We start from the raw sequence: 17,674 nt of genomic DNA, 5'->3' as shown, positions 1-17,674 counted from the left end.
AATTAGTGAGCGCCTTTCCCAGCTCGGTCACCACACATCTGCCGGACCGGCCCCTGCACAGGCGGACTCAGTGCTACTGTCACCTGTCACACGCGGAGGGAAAAACAAAGCCCCAGGCGGTGCGTGTCCATGGACAGCGAGGCAGGTGAGAGCACTTCGAACTGGGGGCGCTGTTGTTACTGACAGTGGTTTGGTGCTGGGTCCTTCAGCACATCGAACGAATCCCCTCCAAGCCGGCAGCGCCACCCCCCCCCCGCCCACACCCTGCAGAGGCTGCCCCCCAACGCGTGGCCTGTCGGACGCTCAGCGCCGGTCGACTCACTGAGATACGTTCCCAGGAGCGAACCCCGCGGAGGTGGGTTCAGAACGGCGGATGCCTCACGCTGCGGCCCTGCAGCCCTGCGGCCCCGTGGCCCCGCGCCCGGCCGGCCCGGCCTCGCTGACGGCTCCTGCCCCCTCGGGAGCCCCCCTTGTGTGGGCTTTCACAGGACCTCCGTGCCTTTCTCCCATCATGATGGCCCAAGAGGGAAAAATTCTAACTGCAGAAAATGTCTGGTTGTTCTCCCTCTTGTGAAAAAAAAACCAAAAACCGCAAGTGAAAAGTGAACTCTTACGACAATGTGCCAAGAAAAGCAATTAATGGGCCCTCCGGCAGGATGAGGGGAGCGGGCGCGTCTTGCTAAACCGGCCTTGACCGCGTTCCAGGCCTGCCGGGCAGCGCCTCCCTCCCGCCAGCCCCGTGCAGCTGGAAGCGGTCCCCTGTTGAGGATGGCAATGGCCATCTCTTTCTCCCCTGACACGCTCCCATTCCTAACCCCCCCCACACACACACCCCTTATCAGATGGCTTTTCAAGGGGCTGTAGGGACAGGTGGGGCAGGGCAGGGTGGCGGGCACAGCTGGCAGCCTCCACTGAGCTGGCTCTCCCTCCCCCGGCCTCACCCAGACACCGGCCCCGGGGGGCCCTCCCTGGGGCCAGGTCCCTTGTGGCGAGGACAGGCGAGGCCGGCAGGCTGCAGTCCCTCCTGGGGGCAACAGGAAGGAGCTCTCGCCCAGCTCCGCAGCCCAGCCCAGGGGCCCGCCAGGCCCTCAGGAGAGTCGGGGAGGGGAGCGGGGGAAGCCCCCCAGCTGCCAAAAGAGAAAACTCCCCCGTGGCCAAGCACGACCTGGCCAAGGGTCACAGAGCTGGGGAGAGAGGAGAGAACAGTGACCCGCGTCGCCGCTCGGCGGCTCTCCGCGGGGCACGCCATCTCTGGGAAGGCTCCTGGGGTCAGCAGGCCCGGGTTCGAGGCCCCAGGAAGGCCCAGGGCGGCCTGAAATGCCTTCTTCGGAGGACCAGCTCTGTTAGAGGGGCCAACGTGGGGTCGCCGGTCCTCCCTGTGCAAGACTGTGGGCACCCGCCGCCTGAGGCTGGGGAGAGGAGCGGTGGGCCGGGGCAGGGGGGCCGCACCCTTTCTCCTTTCTCTGGCACCGACGACCAAGCAAACCCAAGAACCTGCCGCCCGGCCTTCACACACCTAGCGCTAAGCACCAGCAAAGCGCCCTGTTCTAGACGCTGCCAGAAATACCCTGGGGCGCAGACACGATGACAAAGGTGGCAGACGGGCTCCCTGCACCAGGGGACCCTCGAGGAGGAGACAACCCACCCAGGAGCAGGCGCCGGGGAGCTCAGGAGCCGCAGCCGTGCCCGGAACGCAGCAGGGGCGGGGGCCAGGCTGGCGGGGTGGCTACCTGTGTCAGCTCCGCGAACTGTGGAACCTCTCCGAGCCCGTTTCCCTCCCTGCAAAATGCCGGCCTTCGCGCGCTCAAGGATGCGCGCTCAAGGATGTGCGCTCAAGGATGCGCGCTCAAGGATGCGCGCTCAGGAGCAGGCCAGTCCTCGTGGAGGCACTTCGAACAGAGTCCGTCCTCATTTAGGAGTTAAAATTACTCAGCACCCCAAAGTCGACTCTCCTGGCGCTTTTGAGGCCCCCTGTGGACGCGTGCAGAGTGGCAAAATTTCTGAGTCACCTAGCATGAGTGTTTCCAGCTGAGGCAGAACAAAGGTCCTTATTGTCGTCTGTTCAGTGCTACGATTTTCACAGTTTTGTGCTTTTTTTGTTGGTGGTTTCGCTGCTTAAAAGTGCCCCAAGCACTGTGTAGTGTCCCTGAGCACAGGAGGGCTGTGACGTGCCTTAGGAACAAAGCACGCCTGTTCGATGAGCGTTGTTCAGGCGTGAGTGACGGTGCTGGGGGCCAAGTTCGACGTCACTGAACCAACACCACCTATTAAGTAAGGCGTCTTTAAACAGAACGGCACACACGAGGCTGCGTAGTGACCGGCTGACAGACGTGCAGAGGCTGGAGTCGCTGCGGCCGGGTCCGCGGCCCGGGGCGGGACTGGCTGCCGGGAAGAACGAGGCCGGACCGTGCACACAGGACAGGCTCACGCGGAGGCCTCCTGCTCCGCGGGGCCCTCTGCTCCTGGCTCGCCCTGAGACCGGGCTCAGCCTCAGCACCCCTGCGCCCCACCTGCTGCTGCCTGGGCGACTCTCCGTCTGTCCCCAGCCCCCCAGCGCAACCCCTTCCCACCCCGGGCAACTTCAGGGCGGGCGCTAAGGGGAAGCTGCGGGCAGGGGGCAGGGGGCCAGCGGCACGGGGAAAGGCCGCTTCCCGAAGGCCCTTCTCCAAGGCTGCGTGGCCGGCTTTTGACTGGTCTGTTACCGGAACCCGGCCTGGTGGCTGACTGCCTTCCCGCCTTCCGGCGAGGGCCACTGTCACCGTGAGTGACGCAAGCGAACATCAGCTCTCCTGGCTGACATGCTGTTTATGCCTCTGGCTCCAAAGGTTTTGCAGAGGGTTGTCATGGTGTTTGCCAGGCTGGCGTGAGGAAGTCAGGACCCCAAACCCACTTTACGGGGCAGGGGGTGGTGCGGAGAAAAGGCCAGAGTACAGGGCTGCTGCCGCCTCAGCCGGAGCTGGGAAGCAGGAACCGGGGTTCCAGGCTGAACGACAGGTCTCGGCCAAGTCCCTTCTCTTTGGCGGCCTCCCCTCCTTGCCCGCCTCAGCCTCCACAGGGTGCAGCCCTCCAGTTCCGGCGTCTCCAGCCCTCCCTCAAGACTGGAGGGGTGTTTCAAAAGGCCCCACCAGGCTCCCCACCGTCCCCCACCCCCGGACCATTTCTCTCCTTTTGCTCCACAACACCTGTTCTGACGGGGCCTTGGCTGTAAACACAGATTTTAGACTCCTACGCCCTTTACAGGTGCTGTGGTGATCAAAACTCCACACATTCTCCAAGGCCTCTTCAAATCCCACCTTTTCCAGGAAGTCAACCATGACTGCCTTTCCCAGAAAGGGCATCTCCCCTTCTGGACTCCGCTCCCTGCTTGAGCAACAGTTTGTGCACGGTGCTTGTTACCTGTGAGGGCACGCCTCCCGGGCCACGCTGCGGGCTGGCCTAGGTTTTAGGTGCAATGTTGCTTATTGGAGTCACCTCACGCGTCTGTCCAGTTTCCCATGCCCCTTGAGGGCCGACGTGCAAAGAACACAGGTGGGCAGGCTCGCACGCAACCGTGCGCACCCGCGCAGACGGCGACGTGGAAGCAGGGAAGTGGACCAGGGGTTAGGGGACGCACCTGCTAGATGGGGTGTCGTGTTGCGCGCTGAGCGTCCCGCCAGCCCGCGAGGCGGTGACCCAGAGGTGGGAAGAGAGTGTGTGGTAACATGAGTACCGACCCAGACGGCCTCTGGGCAGGCTCAGGCCCACGTGTCTCGACGTCGGTCTCCGGGCCTGTGGGGCAGGCCGCACACAGAGAACACATGTTTTTCTTTCATCATCAAAGGAGGAAGCAACCTAGTTCCCCTCAAATTCTACAAAGTGTTTCACACGAGACTGTAAGGGGCCTTGAGCAGAGGGGCCCAGGGCCCCAGGTCGCAGAGCGAACCAGGCAAGGGCTGGCATCTCTGGGGGCATCCCCGGGAGCCTAGGCAGCGCGTAATCCACATCCCCGGAACCGCCAAGGAGAAGCTGCGCAGAGGCCACTTAGCGGCATCGTGCCTGGTGGCCGCAGATCCCGATGCGCAGTTTTCTGCAAAGGGACCAACCTTGGGGAAGCAAGGCTCCGAGGCGGCGGGCAAGCACACGGCGGCTGTCGGGACCGACGGGCTCTCCTGCCGTGGTTGAGGAAGCAGGCGTGAGACCGCTGTCCTGCCTGCCGGCACGCACGGCCCTGGCCTTTTTTCCAAAAGCAGGGAAGCAGGATCGCAGGTCCTGCCCTGCAAACTGAAAGGTTGTCGGTTCGATGCCCCATAAAGGCACACGCTCGGGGGGCGGATTTGGTCCCCAGTCGGGGCAGGTAAGAGAGGCGACTGATCGATGTTTTTCTCACATCAATGTTTCTCTTCCTCTCTTTCTCCCTCGCTTCCCCTCTCTCTAGAATCAATAGCAAGAAAAAAAATTTTTTTTTAAAGAAACAAGCAGCTGCAGGATCTTGAAGCACCAGAAGTTTCCTCTTCTAATCTGTATCTCTACAAATAACTGCATGCTCTCCATGACTGGCCCCTCTTGGAGACCGAGTTAGGAGGGCTTAACCGGACCGGACGGTTGGAAGTCCACCTGCCTGCTGTTAAAATAGGCCCCTCGCCCGGGAGGAAGGAAAGCCGGGTCCCCCTGGCAGAGAGCGTGGCAGCAGCCCACTGGGGGCGGCCCTCCCACCGTGGGTCCGACAGACACTTCCCTAGGCGCCCACCGTGGGCCAAGCACGGGAACCCAGAGGAGTGAGAGTCAGCACGGACCCCCCAGGAGCCCAGGCTGGTGGGGGGGCCCCTGTGAACAGACACCTGCCATTCCTCTCGGAAACTGGACCAAGGGCACAAAGGTGGAGGGATGGAGCCTGCCCGGGGGGGCCCGTGAAGAGCCCTTAAGGGAGAGCAGGTGGGGCCCAGGCCCAGAAGGACCAACCAGACCTGCGAGAAACACGCAACGGAACAGCCGGGCGGTGCCCCGGCTCCCCGGCTCCCCGGCTCCCTGACTCCTGACTCCCGCGGCCAGCCTCTGCCCACGGCCGCCCCGGCAGAGCGCGTGCAGGAGGCCAGGGAGAGGAGGCCCCCTCCGCACGCACCACCCGGGGACCCGGGGCCTGCGCCTGCCATCGCAGCAGAGCATGTACTGTCCCCGTCATTTGGCAAGTCACTCCCTACAAGAAAAACAGCCCTGCCTAACGCACTGTGCCTCCCTCTGCAAAGGGAGGGGGCTGGGAAGCTTCCAGGCACCGCGCACAGTCTCTTCACAGGGTGATTCAACAGTGACAGAGCCGAGGGCCCAGATCAGCTGGGGTCCTGGGGCGGGGGGCAGCCGGGGAGGGGCTTCCACCCCATTCAGACTCCGGCCGTGCACAGGGTGCTGGCCCAGGACGGGGGACCAGGGAGGAGTGAACACCCGCCCTCTGGAGCTCACAGTCCGGCAGACACCAAGTCACTACAAAATAGGGAGTCAGGGACGGTGCAGGGAGAGTCAGGACAGACAGGAAGGGGCACCGGGGGCTTGCGCTGTGAGGGAGATTCAGATGAGAAGGGGGGCACTGACCACCTCCCCCCAAAAAAGTGGGTGGGGAGGAGCTGTCTTTTCAGCTCCAGTGACTCCCAGTGGGGGTGTGGAGAGATCTGGTGGTGGACCAAGAAAGATGCTCAGATGAGGCTTCTGAACGGCCCCGGGGTGGGGAGAGGGGGCAGGCCCAGGACTCAGAGGCAGGGACAGGGGGCAGCTGAGGAACCCCAAATTTCTCTGCAGGGTCGCAAGTCCGTTAGAAGGGGACAGAGCAGAGAACTTGCCTGGAAATGACATTTCTGTAGCAAGCCGCTGTGTTTACTTACAATGTCCATTGGGGTTTCTTGGGGGAATTAGTGCGCCTTAGGCGGAGAGGGGACATTGAAGTTCCCCTTTCCCCAAGTCTTCCCCGAGCCCCACCCTGATAAGAAAGGGCGCGCGGGCCCGGGCGGGGGGCGAGGAAGCCGCGCCTCTGGGCGCCGCGGGCCCAGCAGGAAAGGGGCTCCTGGGTGGGGATGGGCCGCGTTTCCCTCCGGCCGAGCACGACGCCGGCGCGCTCCTCAGTCCAGGCCCCTGTCTACGGGCCACACCCGTGCTCGGCCGGACACCCACCGGCCGCGGCCTCGCGCTGGACGGAGGTCCCGCGGGAGGCGGCGGCAGCGGCGGCGGCGGCGGTGGGGGCTGGACGGGGGCTCCGCCGCCCCTCCCTCGCGCCGGGCGGGCCCGCGCCGCTCACGCATCTGCCCCTTGACCGCGGCGACCCTTGTCACTGGGGGAGGGGAGTCCCCTGCACCCCAGCCATAACCGACGGAAATGAGGACGTGAGCCTCTGGGGCCGGAACCCGGAGGGCCGGCGGAACCCGCAGCCGGGCTCGGGGCGGCGTCCCGAGCCCGGGGTCCCCGCGCGCGCCCCACCCTCCCCGCGCGGGTCGGCCGGGCCGGGGCCTCTCCCCACGGCGCCCGGCCCTCGGGGCTGCTCGCTGGCCCGGGGACGCGCCGCCTTCCGGCCGGGCCGCGGAGACACTCACCCGCTCAGCGCGACCGCCGCTCCGTCCTCTCCGGCCGCTCGAGCCGGGACGCTCACGCCGCCGGGGAGGCGCCGGCCCCGCGGCCCCCGCCCGGCCGCCTGCGCCCCGCGGCTCCGCGCGCCCCCGCCGCCGCCAGCTGGCCCCGCGCGAGCGGCCGGGCCGCGGCGGGCATGCTCCGCGCCGTCGGCGGGGGCGGGCGGCGGCGCACGTGCGGCGGCCGGGGTCTGCGCGCTCGCGGCGGCGGGCGGCTGGACAGCGCTACGCGCGGCCGCCGCTCCCCGCGCGCCCCAGCGGCCGCCGCTGCCCGAGCGCGCCCGGCCCGCCGCGCATTCCCTCGCCCGGCGGCGGCGCTGCGCCTCCGTCAGGCCGCGCGGGGAGCGGCGGCGGCGGGGCCGGGCCGGGCCGCCTCCGCCGGAAGAGCCGGGCCGCGGGGGCTCCCCGCGCTGGCCGAGCTCGGCGCCGCCCGGGGCCCCGACCCCAGGGCGCCCCGCTCCCGGGGCCGGGCTCGTGCCGCGCGGGGGCGTCCCGGGCGCGAGACCCAGACCTCACGCTCGGTTCCCAGCGTCCGCGGAGCCTGTCGGGGACCCGCCGAACGCGCTGGGGAGCAGCAGCCCTGCGGGGATTGTCCCTCGCGGCGCTTTCTGTAAGCGGAGTTCTGCGGGACTGCGGGGACGGACCTGGGGACAAGCTGCCCAAGGCCTGGTGCGGCCCCGGCGACTGGGGACGCGGCGGCCCGCGCGGCTGAATCCCGAGCCCAGACGCCCGCCGACCTGTCCGGCAGCCACAGACCAGGCTCCCGTCTGGAGTGTGCTGGGCCGCCAACGTGGTGGCCGTCGTGGTGGGGGGGGGGGGCGCAGTGAGCGCGAGGCTTCGTCCCCGAGCCCCGGAGGGACCTGGGAGGGGACCAGAAACAGCTTCACCCCAGGCTCCCTCCTGGTCGACCTCCCGACTGGACACAAGGCCACCGGGAGGCCACTGAGTGGAAAGCGAAAGAAAGCGGGGGAATGGAGACGGAGCGAGGACGGGCCTGGTGGCCAAGCGGTGGAGCGATGGGGTGGCTCCTGGCACACCGAAAGCCCCAACAGCGCTTCAGCTGCCCCGCCGAGTGTCCCCGTGTGTGGCAGGGAGGGAGGGGGTAAGGGCAGGCCGGTGTCCACGCAGGCCAAGGTGGAGTCCGACAGAGCCGGGCAGGACACCCCGCCAAAGGGCACATCGTCTGCCCGACGTAGCCAGAGCTGGAGGCTGAAAGGCCTGGGAAAAGGCCGCAGACACCACTGGGCCCCAAGCTCGGGCCGACGGCACTCAGAGCAAGTGAAGGTGCCCCATCACCCACGGAGCCCTCAGCCCCTTCCCACGCCAAGAGGGGTGCTGAGACCCATGGGAGGGAGTTCCCGGAGCACAGCGTCTCTGGAGTGCCCCCCGCCCCGCCCCCGGGTGCCCGCTGGAACAGGGCCCCAGCCGGGCGGGGGCTCCCCTCAACCCAGAGGGCTTAGCATGTCACCAACCAGACGCCCCACTTAGCCCACGTGAATACACACACTGCTGTCACGAGACTTTTTTCTTTTTAAGTTTATTGAGAGCCTGTTTGCAACAACGATGGTCCCTGCTCTCATGGAGCTTACAGTTTCATTGCTCAGAGGCGCGACAAGATTTAACAACTGCAACGAGCACTTGCTCTGTCTAACGCTCCGCGGCGCAGCCTGAAGCAAGTCGGCCACAGGATTCGTCACTGCTGCCGTGACAGCTGTGAAGACAGACGGACGTCGCGTCTCTGAAGCCTGCAGTCGCCCGGACGACACAGTGCGTCGCAAAGGCAAACCTATGGCTCAATTCCTCACATTCGAGGGGTCTATGGACATCACAGCACAAATCAAGGGAAGCAGCTCAGTGACATGGGTCCTATACAGGTGGAGTTTAACACACGACCACACTGCCACGGAACTCCCGGAAGGGCAGGGAGTTACTGCCTGAAAAGTCGGTGCAATGTAATTGCTTCTGTCAGACCCTGCGCGTATCCGAACCCTAGGCGGCCGCCACGGCGGGTGTGCGGGCTTTACCTCCTCGAGAGCCCTGGGCACACGTCTGCTTTTTAAAGCTTCTTATAGACTAGCAGCGCGTGCTGCATGGGAAGGCTTAGTGAAAACTGCTTTTGGGCTATCTAAAAATGAAAAAAAAAACACGTCGATTTTTACTACATATATGTGAGTGCAGAGTTCGGAATTCGAACAGCACTCAGCAAAGCACCCGGCTTTTCTAAGTTAAAAAAGGAAACGCTTTTGGCTGGTTACCAAGCTCTGAAGACAAACCCCAACGGCGCCCGTCGCCGCCCCGTGGGGCCCTTCCGTCACGTCAGGCGGCCCTGACTCACAGGCCTCCCTGCGTGACGCCCAGCGGCAGGACAGCGGAAGGACAATGACCTTCATTCCTCTAGCAATATTTTTAGGAGGGCATCCTATATTTTGTCCAATAAGCCCGAAATAACCAAAGACTAAAGTGCCTTCTTTGATCTTACACGCCACGGGGTTATCAGATTTTTATTAGTCATTGAAAAAAAAAACGAAAACGAAAAACCCTGACACCCAAAGGCAGCTTTACAGAAACTCCGAGGAAGCTCCCTTTTTTGGCAAAGAGGTGGAGAGAACGTCTCGGACCACCTAATGGAAACGTCCACCAGTCCAAGGTCATTTGGAAGTCCCTTCCTTAGGACACAATCTACTTCTGTTTTAAAAAATACCATAGAGTTACTTCAAAAGCCTATTTATTTCCGGATGAGGCCGAACTGTGCTATTCACTGAAAAGTTACGAAGCAGCAGGCACTTCCCATGTCTTCCTGAATGGAAGGCCTGCCGCTCGCTGCCCGACGGCGGCGGGGACCCCGGTCCGCCGGCTCTCCCGTCCCCTCCTGCCCGGCCCTGCGCAGTATCGGAACCTGCATTTTAAGCGGTGACTCAGGGCTCCCAAAGGGCGTTTCCCCACCTCAGGGGGCTTGTAAGGGCCAAGGGGCCAAGGGGGCAGGGAGAGCTAACGTCGCATTTAAAAAGGCACTTTGCTCAGGTTTGTTTTTTACTAAGTGCAGCTCCACCCCGGCCTGAGGCAAAAATAGTTTATACCTCCCTGGCCGGTAGCTGCTTTCAAGATCGCAGCCTCGCCTGCTTTTAGGTAGAGTGGCTTTTAAGAGTGTTTGTCAAGTTAAACATCACCAAAGGGAAAGGTGGCAGGTTTTCCTCAGCTTCTCTCTTCACAGGCACGAACAAAAATTTCTTGTAAAAAAAAAAAAAGTGGCTGGCACTGCTCGTCTATTACATGCTTCAAAAATCAAAGCGTATCTCTTCTGAGAGAGGCACAGAAGACGCTTTGATGGGGCTTAATACCTTTCTTGGGATAATAAACTAAATAGACTAAGAAGATAGCTCCTCGCCGACATAAAACTATAATCTTTCTGAAACAGCCATTTCTTTATCCTTTAAAATGTAGCGGACTTTACAATAAAAGGAAGGAGCAAGGCAGCAGCCTCACAAGGTCCCGGCTGGTTGGCGATGTCGTGCACAGGAACCTGTGAGTGGGAGTGTCCGGCAAAGCGGCCCCTTACCAGGCCTTGAAACAAGCTGTCCTGGAGCTTTACTGTTAACTAGGAGATTAAAAAAAAACAACACACACTAACTAAAAAACACCACCAATAAAGGCACTTGATTCTGTGGATGAGTGATTTTGAGTGGCCGACGCCCCTACCTGCAGCAGGAGTGGGTGCTTGGAGGCAGCCACCCCCAGTGGGGGGACAGCGGACTTTCTGCCCTGGAACCACATGCTGCTAAGAGCCACACGAGCGGGGAAGAGCTCTCACAAGTAAACCAAACTCTAAAACCTGCGCATGTGCAGGAGGACCTGGCCGTGAAGGTCTGCAATGTCTGTTCCTCGACACGTGCCAGGGCTGCCCGGGTGGGCGCTGAGCTCTGACCGGCCACCGGCAAGTGGGCCGCTGAGCGGCCTGGATGCGACGGGCAGCCAGCGCGCGCCCGCGAGAGCTCCCGGTCGGGCCCCGGCCTCGTGCTGGGAGCTGGGAGCTGGGAGCCCGCGGGCTGAGGGGCGCATCCTAACCTACCGTCCTCCCAGCACCGGCTGGGGGACTCCTTTCTGGCAGACAGGGCGGGGGAGGGCGGTCAAGTGTCTGCACGAGGACCCACCCGGACAGGAGGGGAGGAGGGCTCCTGGCACAGCCCCCGGGGGCGGCCTGCACGGCAGCAAAGCCGCATCTGCCCCCTGGCGAGCAAGCGAGGCCAGGCGGACGCCTGGGCAGGAGACCGCAGCTCTCCAGCAGGTTCACCTTCTCTGAAAAGCACTGTGACAAAAGGAGGAAATTACACTTCTCTCATTTTTCTTTCCTCACAAATAATACAGTTTAAGGGAAACAAAGTGAGTGAGTTATTCATGGAGCTTTCAGAACTTTCCAGTATTCCATCATTTCCAATATTGCCGTTACTGCTCATCTAACATTCACTCTACGACAAATGTTTCAAACAGGAATTGCATTATCATTTTTAAAAAACCTCAAAACAACTGAAATCCTGGGTATGCTGGAATTTTTTTTTTGTTTTTTTGCATTCAGCATGTATTAGTCTACCATTACAGAAGCTGTTCTGAAGCATTTATTTTTTTTTAAAAAAAAAGAGTCATATTCATAATGTGGAACAAATGTACAAAATTGGTGTGCAAAGTTAATTGTAAAAGGATAACACTATTTGTTTAGAAATAAGCTGCCTCCCCAATCACATTTCCTTATTCTTGATATAAACTGGAGACATATACTATTTAAAAATAATACTTTTTAAATAGTAAAATATACAAGAGATTCCTGAGCATAACAAAAATATCTTGAAAATATGTGGCCATTTGCAGTATAAAACAGCAGTGTAAAGAACAGCATGATTGTAAAACTACGGTTTGAAGGCCTAGAAACAGTACAAAAGAGTTTGCCTTTTTTCCTAGTGCATAATTATATATTAGTGCAAACAAAACGTCTCAAATTGTAATGGCGCCGCCACGCCTCAGAGATTTGCCGAGGTGCGCAGGACATGGAACTTCTTCAATGTCATGCGAACTGAGCCCAGCTCTCGGTTAATCCTTTCCAAACGGTCTTCCAGGGCCTCCTAGGCAGAAATAATGGGAACAACTGAGTTAGAATTCCACGTCAGGCTCACTCATCCCATAACTACCACCAAGTTGGCCCTTCTTTTAGCAAAAGAACAATATGCACATGAAAATAGAATATTTCGTTTTCTACACAAACCATTTGTGTATTATCTGTTTTAAACCGCACGATGCGCATCAACTTCTCAGCCACTGCAGAGAACCCTGACACTTTAAATGCCCTCAGCAGGCTGAGACGGCGGGGGGGGGGGGGGGCGGTTTCCAGCGACGGCAACACGGCAGGCAGGCAGGCCACGTGCAGGAGGGCCTCCGCCCGGCCGCTGGGCACCCCGAGCACCCTCATCAGGTGGCCTTCTTCTGACGAACACGCCAGAGTTCAAGAGGGAGGCAACGTCTGAAGGAGCCTTTTCCAAGGAACAGATTTCACAATGAATCAACATAACTGTGGTTTTTAAATAAATAGTACCTGGAACATATGTAAGCGGCAACCCAAAAAACCCCGGAATCACCTTCCGGAGGGCGGGCCCCAGCTGCCCGGGGCAGCCGCGCCAGGGGAGCGCCCTCGGAAGGCTGTGTTCGGCTTCAGTGGGTCTTTTTTTAAGACCCGGAGCACTGGCGCCTTTCATGGTGGCTGGCTTACGAGCGCACCTGCCCACACCGCGCTGAGTGTTCAGCAGTTTTTGACTAAAAATGGCAGGACCTCTGTGGCCCACCCTCCCTGGTCACCTGCTCTCGCCCCAGCAACATTTTTTTGTTTCCCAGATGAAAAAAGTCCTCCGAGGGAAACGTTTTGCCTGTGGAAGAGGGGAAACAAGAAACGGCAGAAGCACTCAAAGGCACCAAAATCCATGAGTTCAAAACCTGTTTTGAGCAGTGGGAAAAAACATCTCGATGGGTGTATGCCCTCAAATGGTGAGGACTTTGAAGGTGACTGAAATTTACACATGTGAGAATAAATACAGAATATTTTACAAATAAACTCCAGGGTTTTTGGGTCCTCCCTTGTATTTATCATTTAGATACTTTACTCAATATTAACTCCAATGATATCCTAAAATAAAACTTAAATTTCTCTTATATTTTAACAATTTAAATATAAAAGAGCTACACGTTCCTTAGAATATTTAGCAGATGATCAAAAAGAAAGAAATAGCTACTGCTCCTCTTTCCTTGTTTTTTCCTGCAGATACGCTCACCTTTTTTAAGAAGAAATTAAAACAGACTCTAACCCTTTACTTCAAAATGTTTTTCAGCTGAACTCTTGTTATGAAACACCTGCTCTGACTGGGGCGGCCCAGTGGGGTGGGCATTGTCCTGCAAACCGAAAGCTCACCAGTTGGATGCCTGATTCCCGGGCAGGACACAGGCCTGGGTCGGGGCCCAGGGCCCCGGCTGGAGGCGTGTGAGAGGCAACCGATCAATGTTTTTCTCCCTTTCTTTCTCCCCCCACCATCCCCACTCTCTAAAAATAAATAAATGAAGTCTTAAAAAAGAATCTTTCTACCACATTGTTTTAAATTAAGTACAACATTCCATCACGTGTACCGTTTTTAACCAAGAATCTTTCAGTAAAAATGTAGGGGGCTTCTCATTTTTGGCATCATAAATTAGGCTGCAATAACTATCCTGAAACCCATCCCCTGCGCCCAGCCATGCTCCCCGGCTGCACCCACAGGCCCGGATGCGCTCCACAGCCACCCGCGGGGCGGGGCAGGGCGGGGCGGGGCGGGTGGCGCTTCTCCCCACCTGGACGCTGTTGTTGAAATAGCACCTCCCAGGGGCGGTGCCTTTGTTTTATGTGCGTTGCTTTTCACCTACTGCCGAGCCTATATATTTTTCGTCTTTTTTGCCCAGTTAAACTGTTTTGCTTGTGGATGACGTACAAGCATCTGCAGCCCCTGTTTGCTGCCATTTGTCTTCTTACTGGACTGAAGGAGCTTTAGCAAATACACATGAACAAAAACAAGTGTCTTCAAGTGTTATTTTAAGAGTTTATGATCATTCCATAAAAATACATTAAACAAATGTTTCAGACAGATTTAGAATCTGAGTACCAACCATTTTTTCCTTCTGCTTTCCCAGTGAACTATTTTAAGAAGAGTTTCATGTGTCGAGTCTTACAAATTATTGAATAACAACTTTCAGAACAGGAAAAACAATAAAAGGACTTAAAGTCAGGAAAAAAGAGAAATTGAGACAACAGGCCCTAGAAAAAGACTTCTGCTTTTCTGTGTCTTTCGCTCCTTCTGGTATCTTAGATCGTTCTGGGCATGAACTCTTCCCGAGGCTAAGGCACTGAGGAGCCAGAAGCTACACAAGAGACCCACAGTCGCTTATTATGTTATGAAAAGAACAGAACTAAAATGTCCACTGGCTCTTTTGAAAAGCAACGGACAGAAAACCGCACGCAGGCCACTGTTCGTGCCCTCTCCTGCTCAGCTCTGGAACCCTGTCTTTCTCTCTCTATAGCTATGCCATTTGCTCCCAAGGTCATTTCTCAAACATAATGGCACGAACACCTTTTTCTTGGAATTAAAGGTAAAATCAGTTTTTATTCCTGAGAACTAGCACACGGTTATAAAGTGTGCTGCGCTCAGCAAACACTCCCCACAGGGACACACAGCCTTGACCGGCCGCTGCCCCGCGCCCCAACCATAGCCACAGACACCACCCCGGGCGAGGGGCGTGCTGACCAGTGTCAGGCCTGGGAAGGAGGGAGAGTCAAGCCGAGGCACTTCACCTGGTTTAACCTCGTCTGCAAAGTGGCCCGTCCTCCAGTGGAAGGCATGCGGCTCAGGGCTGCCTCGATCTGTCAACACAGAAAGTCCAGGTGAAGACGGAGAACGCTCCCCACAAGCAGGGAGGCTGACGACACGGCGCGGACAGTGAGGCCTTCAGCCTCGCGTTGTCTTGTCCACCTCGCCCCCCCCACCTAAGCCTCCTCTGGCATTGCTGGTGGCGGGAACTCACCCCGCCCCCCCGCCCCGGGAACTTGGGTGTGGGATTCACAGCAGCTTCATTCCTTCCCTCCTGACTGTTCCTTAGACACGAGTGTGAAGTTCAGAAAAAAAGTTAGAAAATTTTTTAGTTTTTACCTGGTCTTTTTCTTTTGTAAGTTCATCAAAAAACCGTTCTGTTTCAGCCAAGGTCCTGATCTTTGCCGTGTACTCGAAGTCCTGGGCGCGTGCCGCGCCGCTGTCCGGCTCGCCCTTCCCGCAGGCCGCCCAGACCGCAGCAGCCTGCGCGCCGCCAGGCAGCGGTTCCGGGGCACAGCCAGGGTTGATGGGGATGTCGGTGGCTTTTTCTAAGTGTTTTTTTTCTGTCCGGGAGAAAAGACATTTCTTTGATTTCTCATTAGGTTTCCTAATAGCTCATACACATACTAAATAAGTCACCCCACTTCACTTTCTGGACATTGCTACAGGGCCAACCATGAAACACGGAGAGGCACAAAATCAATCGTATTTGCTTGGTGCCTTTTCTCCACAGATTTCTAAACGCTTTGCCCTGTTTGCCCACCTTCCCTGAATGAGCGTATGGAGACTTTCTGTAAACTTAGTGAGCTTGCAGTAAACTTAAGGTCAAAAAAAGTTTAAAAACTGAACGGCACATTTATACCAACACTAAAGAGCTAACATTTTAGGGGCCTACCCATGTGATTTCACATACATCATCTTATAATTTTACTCCAAATGCAAAAGAAAAAACTGCCCAGGGCAAAGGTGTAAAACTCCGAGAACGTAAGTCAAGGGGAAAACTGAGCAGCGCGGCCCGGCAATCCCACGGGAGCGCCCGCCCCACGGCCCCAGCCTCTCAGGGGACACAGTGCGGCGCTGCGGGTGCTGCGGGCGCTGGTCAGTGGAGGCCCGTGGGCACCAAAATACGGAAGTACAGGGCGTTACAGCATTTAGAACCTTGAAAAGGAACCAGAAACTCACAAATGAGTGACTAAAACCGAAACCCCTCACTGCCGAGGACACGCTACCTTCCGCGTCATCTAGAGGGAGCGACAGGAGCTGTTTTCTCGGGTCGCTGCGCTGCGATGCGGGCACAGGAACAGTATCTAAATCATCCAAAAGTACATCAAATCTATTGAATGAAGCAAGTTACTCGTGAGAAAAGCTGGTAGCTGACCTTCCCTGTCGCCGTTAGGCAGAGGGGCTGGCGCCCGGGGAGCGCACCCTCAAGCGTATTTTTTTAGAAAGAAAGTTGGTCACATAGTTTTCTAAAACTGAAATTCATGTTTTTTTTCTTTCTTTCTTTTTTTTTAAAGGTTCTATTTATTTTTTTTTTTAGCGATAGAGGAAGAGAGGGAGAAGGAGCAGGAGAGAAACATCGATGTGAAAGACACACATCGATCGGTTGCCTCTCACTCGCCCCCAAACAGGGACCTGGCCCGCAACCCAGGCCTGTGCCCTGACCAGGAATCAAACCAGCGACCTTTCGGTTCGCAGTCTGGCACTTGACCCATTGAGCCATGCCAGCCAGGGCTCGTGTCTGTTGTCTAACAGGAAAGCACAGCTCCACACTGGAGACGTGCCGCAGGTACTTATATGCTACCTCATTCCATCTTCACAACAACCCTAAGAAAACAGCAGGGCAGGGATTCTTGCCCCTGTCTTACGGAAGAGGAGACCGAGACCCCTGCACCGGAGCCGTCTCTCCAGAGCCCACGGGGCTGGGCCGGCAGGAGTCAGAGGCCGGCCCCCGCCCCGGGCACAGGCCGTGGACCACGCGCCGGGGTACGTGCCTCTGCGGCTGCGGGCCACTGACGCACCGTGCCAGGCCCCCCCACGACAGCCCACATGCTAGTGAGAAAGGCTTAGAAGTGTCCCTGTATCAGAAACCTTCTCAGGAAAGCAAAAATTTATCATTGTACATCCAAAAGCTGGAAGGAAGGGGTTCGAGACGGTATTTAAATTTAGTAGTAACCAGCTTATCCAGTTATAAACTGTTTTCACGTATTAGAGTATTTTTAATTTTTAGTATGACATTCATTGATATGACTTAAATCCAGAGAGTTCCTATTAACTAAAAAATTAATGATCGCTAGAGGTGTTATGTTGACTTTAAAAAAAAAATCAATAACATACATATTTCATTCTACAATTTGAGAGAACTTACCGAATCGGACTGCTCTCAGCTTTGCTGAGGAGATGGCTAAATCCTGGGGACAGATTCTCCTTAGGGGACCGCTTGGGACTGTAGGCCACAGTCACCGGCGCCAACATGATCTCTCGTTTGGCTGCAGGAGAAGACGGAGGGGACAGGTTCTTTTCCTTCCCTACAATACACGCGTTATCCTGGCAGCACATGTACTTTCTCAGCACTTTTTTCCTAACTTTCAAAGAAATACAATTTCATTGCAAAACTTTTTGAAAGATAAGAGCATAAAAAATAAAAGTGAAACAACTCGCGGCCCTCACTCAGAACTGGTTTTTCAGGATTTGGGGAGTCTGCCGGAAACGGTGCAGACGCCAGAGCCCGGCCGTTCTTCCCTGTGCCAGCCGTGCGGGCGCCAGCCCGGCTGCCAGGGGGCTGAACACTGAGCGCATAGAAGCCCGGGGTTTAGACTTTAAAACCGCACCTGTAATTGACCAGAGAGCGAGGTGCTGGGCGCCGGGGAACGCCAGGGGGCCACCCGAGGGAGGCTCGATTCCGCAGGCCCGCTTAAAGGAGCCCGTTCGGACCGCCGTTTCGTGAGAGGGTCGTTCACGGCCGGCGTGTCCCACACCTCGCCCTTCCTTCCCTCTCTCAAGAAAGTAAATACATAGTTGTTCACGATGTCAAAAACTCAAGTGATATTAGCTGCAAAAATTGGCTGGACACACAAAAAACCTCACTCAATAAACGGATCATGTTTTTAGTGACAGCCACAGGACCTGGGCGGTCCGTGTGCGTCCTGAGGCCGGCTTAGGGGCCTGCACCCAGAGCGCCCCCTGGGCGGGCGCATGGAGGGCGCCACGGAGTCAGGCCAC

The 17,674-nt window shown here is 57.5% G+C and overlaps 2 protein-coding genes and 2 long non-coding RNA genes across 7 annotated transcripts in view; 2 read left to right on the top strand and 2 right to left on the bottom strand.

The window, feature by feature from the left end:
• The window catches only part of PITPNM2 (phosphatidylinositol transfer protein membrane associated 2), a 107,698-nt gene extending 101,082 nt beyond the window's left edge, over positions 1 to 6,616 (bottom strand). For all 4 annotated transcript variants that reach the window (XM_054594167.1, XM_054594164.1, XM_054594165.1 and 1 more), the window contains exon 1: positions 6,552 to 6,616. The gene's annotated coding sequence lies outside the window, so the exon portion shown is untranslated. The remainder of the gene's footprint in view (positions 1 to 6,551) is intronic.
• On the top strand, positions 3,449 to 13,151 carry LOC129087321 (uncharacterized). The gene is made up of 3 exons (XR_008530892.1): positions 3,449 to 4,333; positions 12,459 to 12,608; positions 12,950 to 13,151. It is a non-coding gene; the product is annotated as an uncharacterized LOC129087321 (long non-coding RNA).
• Positions 7,145 to 10,246, top strand: LOC129087322 (uncharacterized). Its single transcript, XR_008530893.1, has 2 exons — positions 7,145 to 7,194; positions 10,026 to 10,246. It is a non-coding gene; the product is annotated as an uncharacterized LOC129087322 (long non-coding RNA).
• The window catches only part of MPHOSPH9 (M-phase phosphoprotein 9), a 37,073-nt gene continuing 30,718 nt past the window's right edge, over positions 11,320 to 17,674 (bottom strand). Inside the window, exons 20-24 of the mRNA XM_054594168.1 lie at positions 16,821 to 16,941; positions 15,682 to 15,785; positions 14,792 to 15,015; positions 14,437 to 14,505; positions 11,320 to 11,695 (exon numbers count right to left, since the gene is read on the bottom strand). Of these exons, the coding sequence (XP_054450143.1) occupies positions 11,594 to 11,695; positions 14,437 to 14,505; positions 14,792 to 15,015; positions 15,682 to 15,785; positions 16,821 to 16,941 (620 nt within the window). The 3' untranslated portion in view covers positions 11,320 to 11,593. The remainder of the gene's footprint in view (positions 11,696 to 14,436; positions 14,506 to 14,791; positions 15,016 to 15,681; positions 15,786 to 16,820; positions 16,942 to 17,674) is intronic.

The sequence above is a fragment of the Pteronotus mesoamericanus genome, unplaced genomic scaffold (assembly GCF_021234165.1).
Source record: "Pteronotus mesoamericanus isolate MK-2021 breed Mesoamerican mustached bat unplaced genomic scaffold, CSHL_Meso_final scaffold_507, whole genome shotgun sequence".
Lineage (NCBI taxonomy): Eukaryota > Metazoa > Chordata > Mammalia > Chiroptera > Mormoopidae > Pteronotus > Pteronotus mesoamericanus.
This window is presented reverse-complemented; position numbering and strand designations above follow the sequence as displayed.